The sequence below is a fragment of the Ostrinia nubilalis genome, chromosome 4 (genome assembly GCF_963855985.1).
Source record: "Ostrinia nubilalis chromosome 4, ilOstNubi1.1, whole genome shotgun sequence".
Taxonomy (NCBI): domain Eukaryota; kingdom Metazoa; phylum Arthropoda; class Insecta; order Lepidoptera; family Crambidae; genus Ostrinia; species Ostrinia nubilalis.
This window is the reverse complement of record NC_087091.1, coordinates 10,982,104-10,996,157: the sequence shown is the minus strand read 5'-3', so window position 1 is coordinate 10,996,157 and position 14,054 is coordinate 10,982,104. Positions and strand designations below refer to the sequence as shown.

General features: G+C 37.2%; 1 protein-coding gene across 1 annotated transcript in view; it reads right to left on the bottom strand.

The window, feature by feature from the left end:
- Positions 1-14,054, bottom strand: part of LOC135071096 (uncharacterized) — a 177,857-nt gene that overhangs the window by 144,009 nt on the left and 19,794 nt on the right. Inside the window, exon 3 of the mRNA XM_063964856.1 lies at positions 11,698-11,806. Coding sequence (XP_063820926.1) covers positions 11,698-11,806 — 109 coding nt within the window. The remainder of the gene's footprint in view (positions 1-11,697; positions 11,807-14,054) is intronic.

Genomic DNA, 14,054 nt, shown 5'->3' with positions numbered 1-14,054 from the left:
CATTTTTTAAATTCTTCTGAAAGGATTCCTGGGAAATCTACATCTGCATCTTTTGATCCTTCAGCGGACCTTTACAAATAATCGTATGTAAAACACCCGAATGAAGTTATTTCCCAACTTTCCGAGAGAATAAAGATATCGTTTTAATTTCCAGCTGTTCCGAAGGAGTAAGGCACACGACCCTTTTGGGACCGAAACTTTATTAGGCAGGTACCCTTATAACTTTATCTATTTCTCAGGCCAACTACTTTCAAATGAAGTTATTGCCGTTTGAAGTGATAAAATTATTTATGACATCATTTTAGGCATCGTACCTACTTTAATTATGAGGAAAGACGAGATGTTAATTAATTTTGAAAATGTATAGTTAACAGCATAATAATATTATATTTTGCTGTAAAATTGAACTTATTACAACTTCATAGGATTCCTCAGTGTAGCTGGATATGCTGTAAAACTTTTGTTTGTTCAATTTATTTTCGTAACATGACAATCGGATCAAAAGATTTACCTGTCCTTCGAAATACGGTTGACAAAGGTTGATAAACTCAGAATATACACAGTGATTTGCACTAGGTATTTGTGTTCCACCTAGATATCAAACCGAGAACCTTTATGTGTTAAGAATTCAATAATCTCATCAACCGGTTCTCTTCATCACCTTCATTAACTTCATCATCTTGGAGGCAAGAAGTCTAAATACCATAAGAATAATAAGTAATAACCTGGTAAGTAGTTAAGCTACAATCAATTCTTAATCTACGAGCACTAGTTTTATTGCAAAGACTATCTTTGTAGTTCCCAGAGTGGAATTAGGTACTCAAAGTTAAACGCAGCAAGTGGTTTGTGCCATTTCTTGTTGCAAATCAAATTTTCCTACAAAGTTCTGCCTGAGGACTAACGAGTGGGCACTTATCTCACTGGGAACCTTCTTATGTTTCACTCGAACAACGACTTTTAGGGTTATATAAGATGTAGAAGACGTAGAGAAAAATATAGTAATACAAAAAACTTTTGTGTTTCTTTTGTTTAATATGACAAACATTATAACCTAAGGCCTAATGGTTAGTCTACATACATTTCCAACAAATTAAGTATTTATGATCTTAAAATTTTCTTTGATAGCAATTTTTCTGCCTCAGGGTGACTTTCGATTTCATATCATTTGATATTTATTTATTGTACTTTTAAGACGAAGTTCAGTAAATATTAATCTAAAAGAGTATGGTATTACTTTAAATACTTCGAATAAGCAATGTAAATAAAGCCCAAGAAGCATTTGGTAAGTTGTTTGTAAATCAACAGAGACAAGAAAGAAATGATATTTTGACAAACGCGAAATATCAATTACACTTTTATAAGGTAGGAATCTAGCGAGTAATAAGATTCTTGACCCACAGGTCCTTGGTCGATTTTAAGGGGAAAATACAAACAAAATTTTAGTTAATAATCAACTTGATTGTCAGAAAACAAACACGAATCTGCTTTGTTGAGCTTTGGATGTGTTACAGTCAGATTGAGTCTAGTCAGACACCTAAAAGCGATTCATAAAATCTAACCTTTATTACGGGTGGGACTAGGAATTAAATATTGAAATGTAACTAAGTCTAGTGATTGCCAGTCCAGTGTGAGACGGCACCTGTAATTGGGCTAACCAACTAGAACTGCGCCATTAAGTTGCAGTCAGCACTCCGCAGAGACTGCGCTAATATTTTATTCGCTCGCGATTGTTTAGTTCCCCGACTTTCTTGAGTTAACCATTGGATTCTGTGATTAAAAATACAGCGGACAGTGCAATTAGTTGGGAAAGGAACGGTTTTAAGTCTGAATAAGATTTTGATTAGAAGGAATTTAAAATGTGTATCTGCAATAGACTTGGAGACTACGAGTAAGTATTGAACACTGATATAGATTTCTTTATTTAAACAATGTGGATACATTTATCTAAACATAATATCGTTAGAAGGCTTTATGACCGAGATAATTTAAGCTATTTGCCTAAAATATCTCGTTTTATTGCTTCTTAAAAGTCAAGCATCCAAAATAATACTCGTACCTACTATATGGGAGAGTTATTATTTTTCGTCTGCTTTATGTCCCGAACATATTTGTTTTTTATCGTTTAACATACTTATTTGGTATGACAAGCACATTGCGTACAAATGTATCTCTGAGAAGATACCACAGCGGGAAAATTTAAAGCCACTTTGAAGGACTAAAGTAAAAAGACTTGTTGCAGTTTTAAATCGAGAAAGCTCCCAGACTGAAGCGAGACCTTGGGATGGATTTAAATGATAGATGCTCGTATTGCTCGTGTTCCGACCAATCTTCATTATCATGTTGAAAGTTGAGAAAATACATTTTCCGAGTGTGAAAATATGTTATTTGTGATTTATGTCGTGTAGTCATCTAGTCTAGTCTCAAGTTTGTTGAGATATATTTTGAGCCAATTTGTTACATAGAGCTTTGGAGTAGACTTGATAACTTTATGAATCAAAGAATTGACGAATGAATTGATAGCACACTTGATATTATATTGTATTCGAGGCTACTTAGGGAGGCTTAGAGGCGTCATTAAAAATCCAACCAGTTTTATTGCAATTAGTAAATTGTAAGTAGAATAGGTACCTACCTTTATTTGTATTTCTCATTTCTGTTTATAAACTTGCCTGTTGAAATAAAATCTCTGTTATTTTTTAAAAATGTTTATATACAAGCTAAGTTCATTAAAAGATTGTTAATTCAAGCCTGAAAGCTGGAAATAGCAGACATCTGAAATCAGATATAAACCTGCGTAGGATAGAATCGAGATGCGAATGTTATATGGGCTGAAGAGCGGCAGATATCTGTTTCGATTTGCTGATAAATGTAACTGATATTCTGATGAATGTAACTGATATTCTGATAAATGTAACTGATATTATTTTGTTATTAATACTAATATTATAAAGAGGTAAAGTTTGTGTGTTTGTATATTTGTTAAATTGTAAGGGGTAATCTCCAGATCTACTGAACCGATTTTAAAAATTTTTTCACCAATAGAAAGCCACATTATTGCTGAGTGTCATAGGTTATATAAAAAACCGAAAAATACCACGCGGGCGAAGCCGCGGGCGAAAAGCTAGTATTTTTATAAGTCGTGAATCTGGAAGCTAAGCGTGTTCTAAGTATCATTTAAAAGTATCGTTCTCAATGCTACGTGTTCCACGATTTTAGTGAAAATATCATTCTCGATTTCTGAATTGTCTGTGAAAATGTTATCTCGATAGTCAGCTTAGGTTTGTCGGTATTCTTGAGATAGTTTAGTAAGTTCTTGAATGAGGAACAATGAATCTCGGCAACTACGATTACGTATGTTGAAACACACTATTTGATTTTATTTTTTACACGGTTAGTTTGCTCTCTTAGTAAAATAATGACTAACATATTAAATTGACCAACTTAATAACTTTAGGCATGTTACAAATAACAGAATGAAAAAAGAATTTATTTCTATTTTCTGAAACGCGTCCCAAATAGGAGAAGTTGGTAAACTACATAAACAAGGATATAACTAAAATAACCAACGTAACAATAAAACTTATAGTGAACGGCAAATCGATGTACGGAACCGGATCGAAGCGCGTTGACACGGATGACGGATAAGCTTATTACTTCAACTTATTGGAGCGAAACGAACATTCGAGTAGCTCAAAGGCACGAGATACGCGTTAAAGTACAGATGCACCATGCTCGTCGTACGAAAGCATGCCACTATTAAATATCTGTCATGTGTGCCGAAACATTGCTAATAATAAGCATGTTCAATATTCATTTTGAGTTATAAAGCACGAGGTTTGCGTTAAGGTAAAGTTACACAACACATGCTTTTTTTACAACGAGGAAGCTGTTGGCTTGTATCTCATCTGATGGTTAGTGATGATCAGGCCGAAGGTGGAAGCGAGCTTCACCCGAAATACTCAACCACAGAGGAACTGGCTATCTTACCTCTAACTGCCGGAACACAACAATGCTGTTAACATTGTTGTTATGGCGGCAGACTTAGGTAAGATGGTGGTAGCTAGCCAGACGGGCTTAGAACAAGCCCTACAACTAACCAACCAAATCGAACAGTACAGTTACACATGCTCATTACTAGCACGAAATCATGCCACTATTGAGCAATTGCTACTTATCAGCATGTGTGCCGAAACATTGCAAATAATAAGCATGCTCATTTGGAGTTATTAGACCACGCTTGCATGCTAATAAGCTTGATATTTTATGAGCATGTGTAACTGTACCTTTAAATTAAATGGTATGTGCATTTGTTATCATAATGCTTATTGATTTTCTGTGGTGTTGTTTGTTTGAAATATCATCCGAGTTTGGCAGGAAAAGTAATCCATCAAAAAGCCCCTAACAGTCATTAAGGGCATTGAATATAGAGTTATCATTGCAATTTGCCGATATCATCGCTCATCATCATTCTTATTTATCGTATTTTACCCGTAGCTCTTACTTTAACAATATAATTTAATAAAAAAAAGGAGACATTACATTTACATTATTACATTTCTAACGTAACTTTCAGCGCTTATTATAAGGCCCCGTTTCCACCAAAGCGGAGCAGAGCGAAGGTGCATCAATTTTTTCTATAGAATTTCACAGTGCGGCGGTTGCGCGATTCGAAGCGGAGCTGTGCGGAGCGGAGAGAAGTGGAAATAATGGGATCTGATTGGTTATTCAATACACTTCTCCGCTCTGCTCCGCCTTAGTCAAAGCGCAGACCACAATTTTTTTGTCAGCCGATAGTTTAGTCGGGCAGTTAATCAGTATGGGCGTGTATGGAAGGTTACACATTACACCGATTTGATTTTCATCCAAATTAAAATAGGGTCCAACTATCGGCCGATTAAAAATCGATGGTCTGCGCCTAGGCTTAGTGGAAACCGGGCCTTAGATAGTTTTTCTATGTGAAACTTGTAAAGGAAGTTTTATCTGACAAATAAGTCCCTACAAATCCATCAGGGAATTGGTTCGCGGAGCTTAAAAAAGCCATTATTAGAAATCTAAATAGAGAAAATTACGTGACTTTGTCCGCTTAGATCCCGTTTTACCTCCTTAGTGGTTGAATTTTGCAAAATCCCGTCTAAAAGGCGAAATTTTAGACTCCTAGCACTTGTATTTTCTGAGATTTCGTGATGAGTCAGTCAGTCAGTGACCTTTCGCTTTTATAGATATAGGTTTAACAACCGTCATCTATATTTAATTTTCTAACTTGAATTAACCAACTGTACCTGTATGTTAAGTAAGCGTAACCTAGGCGTTCTAGTGACCTAGTAGGTGTTCAAGGTGGACGGGACTCGGTAAATAGTCTAAAGGGCCCCAGGGGATAGGAACTTTGCTCGGAGAAGATAAATAACTCCACGGATAAAGGAAAAACTAGTACATTAAAGTAGGTAAGTAAGCACAGAAGATTTTTTCATAAGAAACTTAGTTGGAGGCTTTGACGTATTCGATAAACTAATTTTCTTTAGTTGATACACATACTCGTACATACACAATACATAATATTATAAAGCTGAAGAGTTTGTTTGTTTGAACGCGCTAATCTTAGGAACTAACTGGTCAGATTTGAAAAAATATTTTTGTGTTGGATAGCCCATTTATCGAGGAAGGCTTTAGGCTGTATAACATCATCCTACAGCCATTAGGATTAGAGCAGTAAATAAAAATGTTGCAAAATAGGATATATTCAAACAATTTTCACGCGTTTCGTTTCGCATCACGGGCACAGCTAGTGGAAATATAAAGTAAAAAAAATACTTAAAGGAAAGGGACTTGAAATAACTAGTGAGTAGGGCACTATATCATAGTAAAATCTACCAGGAACTTAGCATGTGGGTACCTATACGACAGCATTGGACTAGGTATATAATTTTGCTGAAAAATAGCATCTATTACAAGGACATAAGTTGCCACGATGTTTATCTTGACAAGCCTGTACATTAGGTACGTTTGCCAGGTCGTTACTAATACCGTTATCAAAGTCAAAGTCAAAGTCAAAATTTCTTTATTTGTTTAGACTAATAAATAGTTCTTACAAATCGTCATTTTGCTCTTAAGGAGCCTCTACATGTCTCATAATCTTTTTACCCTACCAGCGCTTCGAGACCAACATTTGGCAAGTGCTGAGAAGAAGCGCCGCAACAAACTCAGTCACCACTGTCTGCCGGTTAATATAAATAAATATAAATAGTAGTAGGTAGTAGGTACATTCGATTCAGGAGCAGTTCACTGAATTTACCATGCATTCTTGTATGGTGTATCTTATAAGAATGGGTATACAAGATTGCGTGGTATATTAAACAAGGTAGTGACGTGCTAATATCTAGACTTACATATTAAGATACTAGTAGAAATGACTCGCATACATAAATTTGAATAACTTGGATTGACCAGTCCCCGAAAGCAGCGCCTGTTCACAGACATGACGAGTGAATCTCCTCAACGTGGTTACCGTAATAACTGTTTAATTAAGCCTCCAGCGGCTGTCGATATAACTAATAGACACTTAGTTATGAACTCGTTAATTGAACTATTAATGCGAATAGAATTATCAGTACTGTGTATAATAGTATAATCACTGTACTAATCTGTGAATGTACCTAATTGTTATGATGAATATTCATTAAGGCTGAGTTGCACCACCTAACTTTGACCCTAACTATAACGATAACCGGTGCTTTTTAAATGGAGTTTGATAGATTTTTGACGTTTTCAAAGTTAAAGTAAGATGGTGCAGCCTAAAGCTTCAACCACAGTAACGCATGCAGATCACCATCGACAATGACAGGTCATGCGACCTATGACAGTCCGCGCGACCTGTCATTGGCCTATGATCGCGCTGTCATCGCGCCGGCGATGGCAATCTGCACGCGTTGGTGTGATTGGAGCATTATTCTCCAAAGTAAGAAAAAATAATGTTGTATGGTAGACTTAGGTTTGTGCGCTGGTATCACAGATAGTAGGTATTTACCACCGCAGAAGTATTGCATTAATTATTTTGTTTGAACAAAATCGTTGCTTATAGTTTTAAAATAAGTTAAAGTTAAGTACCTACCTAGCATCTCGCAAGTAGTTAGCACCGATTCGACTCTTGCTACGGTTTCATAAAATTAAACTTTGATTTTTGATTCTTGAACGTTACTTTCATAGATTCACCTTTAAATAATCCCACCGTATGCAGAAATCTTATCCGGAACGAGATTTAATACGAGGTCATTGGACTTAAAAGGTTAATTAATTCGTTCTTTCCTTCTTAGGAAAAAGTTTCCGTAGCAGCTACGAGCTACGAGATACACTTTGCACCACAGAATTAGAAAGAGATTTACGCAAAACATTAGCTCCGTAGACAACTACGTAATTTTTAGCGCCTGCTCCGTATGTTTTTGTATTGTAGTATTTCCTTTTTTTTATTGTAATGGACAGCTTAAAGAAAATATTTTGTATCTCGCGATATAAATGCTTAAACAGTCTCAATTTCATCACAAGTTAAAATTTAATGTCAAAATGGTACTAAGGAACGTTTAAATGTCAAATAAAAAACGTTACGTCATACATTTATGCTTCAACCACACCAACGCGTGCAGATCGCCATCGCAGGCACGATCATACTGTAATGGGTCGCACGACCTGTCATTGGCCTATGATCGCACCGGCGATGGCGATCTGCACGCATTGGTGTGGTTGAAACTTTATTCAATTCTGATATTCAGATAACTTTGTGTCTTGTAAACTATAACTATCAAAACGATAATTACGATTGGACCTATTTATGCAAACAGGAACCAACCCACAGTTTGAGTGAAATTGAGTTAAGTACATAGATGGCGCTCAAATAACGCATTCTATCTTCAAAAAAATTATGGTAAATTTTTAACGACTCATAACAGAGATACAGCACTGTCACTTGCGGAACCAACCCGCTTTGGCCAACTTTTAAAAACTATAAAGAACTATACAGCATGGTCCCTAAGTACTTATTTAAACTAATTATGCAAACCAGAACCAATGTTGGTTGGTTCCATTTAGCAAAAATTGTTACAAAATTTTTATAACTAAACAGAACCAAAGATTTTTTGCTTAGTGGAAATCAGGTTAGTCTTGAAGGAACCATGTAGCATAGTTCTTGATAGTGTTAAAATTAAGCTTTATTTAAAAATAAAAAATCCGTTCTTATCGTTGCGTTTGTACCTTTATCATAAAAAATGTCTTAATAATAACAAAATTTGATGAATAAATTTATGCATTCAAAAACTCTACTCGAAAAAGATGAAACGAAGCAGTATGAATAGTATGATCTATGACCTTAGCCTGTTCTTCAAAACGAAATAACGACGTTGACAGCTCATGAATGAGACGATTCTCGATGACTCTCGAAAACAGCTTGTAGACATGGCTCAGAAGTGAGATGGGTCTATAATTCTTCAACAAGGTTTTGTCGCCTTTTTTGAAGAAGAGTATCACCACATTCCTGTGCCATTGCCGTATGCGTTTTTTTGCTCAAGGATGACGGAATCAAACAGCTTCTGAAGAACCTTTAGTACCGGCGTCCTCTGCTTTCAGAAGCTCAGCCGTGATTCCATCATCACCCGGTGCCTTGTTATTTTTCAGCTGTTGGAGAGCCATTCTAATCTCGTACAGGCTGACGTCCAGGATATCTTTGGTATAGTGTCGGGTCAATCTAGCTCTTGGGTTTTCAGCTAGATTTGTGACAGGTGTATGTACACTCGTGTATAATTATCCGTAGAACTTCTCAACCTCTTTCAATAACTCAAGCCCCGACGAGATGTCTCTGCCATCCTCGGTCTTCAGCTTGGTCAGTAGGCTTTGGCCAACAGACAGATCTCTTTCGAACACTTTAGTTAGAGCCCTTATTACGCTCATTCGCCTCTTTTATACGGTCTGTATTATATTGGGGTAGGTCGCGAGTCAAAGACTTGGAAATCTGTCTGTTAAGACGCCAATACTGAGCAGCATCTTTAGAGGACTCCAGAACCAAGTTTCGTCACTCTTCCATAAGTTTATTGGTGAAGTCAGAGATCTTTTTGGTTCCTTTTGAACGACGGTTTTTAAAGAACTTAGACCCAATTGTCCACACTACTGGTCGTTTGAACAATTTCCACGAACCTGTCATTGTATTCGTCCACATTTTCGCAGTCTCCTAGGCATTCGAAACGATTTTGCAACTCGAGCTGAAAGCTTTCGGGGTTTTAGTTGGATAGACGCTGGGCGGAGCGTAAAATTCATCAGTCGATACCTCTCGAGCCTGGGTCTGATATTCAATGTGCCTCTTACCATTCGGTGATCACTTCCTGTTTTGACCGAGTTGATCACAGATACATCATTTAATATATGTTTCTTCGTCGACAAGATGAAGTTGATCTCATTTTTTATAGCGCCATTGGGATGCAGCCATATCCACTTTCTCTGCTTTGGCTTCCTGAAGAAGGAGTACATCATAAAGAGGCTCTCCCTCTCCATAAACCCAGCCAGCAGTCAGCCACCTGCGTTCTTCTCGCCGTACCCAAATTGCCCCACTTTCAGCTCATTATCGCTTCGTTTACCCAGCTTCGCGTTGAAGTCCCCCAACATAACGGTAAAATGGGACCGGGAGCTATGTATGGCTCTGAAAATATCCTCATACATAGTATCTACTTCGTCGTTGGGGTGTTCCGTGGTCGGTGCGTATATACCTGTATGACCTCCAGCGAATACCATTTGGTGATTCTGAGTATAAGTTACGCTACGCCGAAACACTCTCGATCTGGACCACGTTGTTGACAAGGGACTTGTGGACGATAAACCCGACACCACCCTAGGACTGCTGGTCGCCCTCCCGGAAATAGAGCAGATTTCCGGATTTGAGGATTATGGTGTCCTCCCACTCTCTTCGGTCTTCATATAATCCTACGATATCCCACCGCAACCTGCTCAGTTCTTCCTCGAGTTCGGCGAGCCTCATGTCAGTCCGCAGTGTGCGAGTGTTAAAGATTGCCAGGGCTAGAGATCCGTCCGGTGCTGCAGGTGTTTTTGTCGCCTCTTACGACACGCCATTCATGACACGCTGTTCCTGGTAGGGAAGAGTACTTATTCTTTATGGCCGTTCCCACACGGCAGAAAGAAGTTAATATACAGAAAAATATCAGAAGCAAGGCCGTGATGACAAAAAATGACATGGACTTACTTTAGCTTACAGGAAAAGCTATATCTGAGGCTAAACTAACAGAATATTAAAAGTATTCTGCATCTAATACCAAAACGACACACACAATTTCTACAAAACCCTGAAAAGCAGCAACATAGAAGACGATATCGACAGTATTACCGGGCCTATCGATTTTGAGGTAGAAGACGATAATAATAGTGATTTTCAACCGACTTCAAAAAAAGGAGGAGGTTCTCAATTCGACCCGTATGTTTTTTTTTTCTATGTTTGTTACGCGATAACTCCGCCAATTATGAACCGATTTGAACAAATCTTTTTTCGGCGTATAGGTAATACCTCAAGGGTGGTCCCATTTAAATTTAATAATAAAAAAAACAACCCCCAAGGGTGGAAAATTGGGGATGAACTTTTTTATACGCAATATCTCCGCCGATTATAAACCAATTTGAACGATTATTTTTTTGTTGAATAGGTATTATCAAAAGGGTGGTTTCATGCGAATTTGAAGAAAATATTTCACCCCCAAGGGTGGAAAATTGGGGATGAACTTTTTTATACGCAATATCTCCGCCGATTATGAACCAATTTGAACGATTATTTTTTTGTTGAATAGGTATTATTTGTGTTCACGCATTTGAAGTCGGTTTTTTTTTTTTTTAAGTTATAGTTTGAAGGGTTCGTGATTCCAATTCACTATCTAATAAATGGCTTTAAATTCTATATTTTATATAGAATGACTTTTAATTTTAGATATATCACAACAATGAAATCTTACATCCATTTTGCAAGAAGGAACTAAGCAACAAAATATGTTTTTGCAAGAAAGAACCAACCGGTTTTTAACGATTAACTTTAACTTTAACTTTACAAAATTTATAAATCTGATATTCCTAGATAGGCTGCAGTATCCCACATTAGATTAACAAGTAATCATTCATTAATATAATTATGTATGCATTTTGCGCACTCTTTTTACAAAAGTCTCATTTTCTCGATACGGCCCTGCTGTGGGTTGGTTCTTGTTTGCATAAATGGGTCCGATTATACCTTTGAAGCCTTTAGTAACACGTACAGAATCCCAAGAAGCCATACTACTCTGAGCGATCGGTAAAGAAAATTTAATTTGAATTTTACGAGGAAACGGTAATCAATCCTAGTTATTACTTTATTACCTAAATCAAAGTTTGAAACAAAAACAACTTAGTTCATTAACTAGGATCAGTTACCTATAAAATTGAATGTGACTTTTGCTTCAATTGATTGATTTTGAAACACTACACGTGTGGGTTTTCCTTTTGTTTGGTTGACAAACAGTACTTTTTTGTCATTATTACTATCTATCTTATGTAACATCCAAGGAATAGGATACAAAACTGACGTAATGATTGTCCGAACGAAACTGGCATTATCATAACATCGTCGCGGCCAAAAAGTTCAATCCATAACAACTCTTACAATAACAGGTACTTATAAATAACACTTACCTTTCCTTCCTCAATTCACCGCTTCGTTTCCTAAAGCTGGCTACGAGGACTTGAAGCTCTGACGAGTGCCTCTCGTACAGCTGTGACATCTGCGTTGTGAAATCGGCCACTGAAACAATTGAAAAACAAAAATTTAGTTTTAATTTCAACAAATGACTTCGTGTGCGCGTCAGCCATGAAAACGTAAAAAAAATTGCGTCACTTTGTAAAGTTTAAAGTTTCAGCCAAACTAATGCGTGTAGATCGCCTTTGCGCTGGTGATCAATGCGCAAAGTCAGGACACGTCCTAACATTGGTCGCGCGTCCTGTCATTATGATGTTATGTGCTACTTTTTAAAGTATTTAAAAAAAGTTGACTGAAGCTTAAGTGAACCGATGACTTTATATTTGCGAGTTTTATTTTGTAGCCGTACTTATTTATTGTAGTGTACAAGCTTAATTGAAAGTCAAGCCGAGCCCTTTTTAGGGTTCCGTAGTCATGACAAGGAACCCTTATACTTTGATATGTCTGTCTGTTTATTAGATGTATAGTATTATGAGTCACTGAAATGGCTTGTTTATTTGTGCCAAGATTGTTCGACCAAGAAGTGTCTGTCTAAGGTCATGAGTGCAATGTTTTGAGCTTATTGTTGACTGATTTTGATTGACTGACTTAGGAACATTTGAAAAATATTTTTATTTATAGCCAACTCCAGCCTGGTCAATATACCAAGCATCTGCCACTGTCTAAAGTGTTGACATCGAAATACTGACACGCGTATTCACAAACATTACTATGAGGTCTCACAGTGCGCGTGGACGCACGCACAGGGTCCCAAAAACCTATTCATAGACAATACTTGAGTATCGGAATGACACACAAACCAAATATTACTACGAGGTCTCACAGTGCGCGTGGACGGGGTGACACATGAACCAACGCTGTGCGTTCGATTTGCTGCTTCACTTAAGCAAGCATCGTTTGTGAATACAGGCGACGGAGCTCTATTTAACGCTGTCAGTTTGACTTCACATAGCGTTGCTGCTTCACTTAATAAGCGAGAATCGTTTGTGAATACAGGTGTGAGTCATTTAGGGCTATATTTCACCGGGACACCATGGCGGCGCAACCAGTCGTCGGCTACCAACAAAATGTATGCAGCTTTGCGCAACCAAACGGACACCAGGTGAGTAAATCTCTATCTGAGCTGCATACATTTTGTTGGTAGCCGGCGACTGGTTGCGCCGACATGGTGTCCCGGTGAGATATAGCCCTAATAGCCAAACAACATATTACGCAAAGTGTTTTTATGTCCCCCGAGAATTGAATCCCGGACCTCCGTATCAAGAGAATCCAATTACAAAATAAATCTAAAAACGATGAAAGGGTACAGGAAGAATTGTGAAATGTAATTTCCAACGTGTAAAGGTATAATAAACAAAAAGCTGAATAACTTTTATTGTGTACTAAACAACGCACTTTTAACATAATACCTATATAAAGCCTTGGTTATAGCGTATATTTTAAGCAACAAGAGTCATTAAAAAGCTTTTAAAAGGTACTTACACACCGCACGGCCATAAAGAGGGTGTTTGCTCTAAAAGGTCGACTCTCTGTTTAATCGATCTTAGATTGGCGATACTATAAAATTTTACATCCCATTAGCCACGATAAATATTGGAAATCCTTTGCAAAGATTGATAGTATTAGTGCTCTTTATGTGTGTAAAATTTTAAGATATTATGTTACAACTTTGTCGGCCGTTTGGTGTAGTGGTTCGAAAAAGACTACTATTCCGGAGGTTGCGGGTTCGATTCTCGCTTTATTTGTATTGGACTGGGTGTTTTCTATGTATAATATGTATGTATTTACAAAAAAAAAGTATTCAAGTATGTTTATGTCCGTTGTCTAGTACCCATAGCACAAGCTTTGTTTAGTTTAGGACTAGAAGCGCAGTGTAAAATGTCCAAGGATATTTAACGATAATTTATGGCCCAAGTGCATGTATCAGAAAATAATAATTTTGAATTGAATTAAGGCTGAGTTGCACCATCTTATTTTGACTTTAACTCAGCCTAAGTATAATGGAGGACTCTAGGTCGGAATACTGTCAAAATAGTTTCCGTTTATTGCAAATTTCAGATAGTACTTGAAATTCAGCTGCATCCATCTGGCTGGTTGTCCCGCTCAGTGTATTCTGCACGAAAGATTCTCTATTTTAGCTAAGTACCAGACTTGCTGATGCGTTTACGCAGTTTATTTTAACGTCTAATAAACTGTACGATAGGGATTCTAAGGTATTCTTTTTTATCGAAGTCGATCTTTGTAGTCGCATAAGTGTAATACAAGCAAATAAAAGTAGACGTCATTTTATACG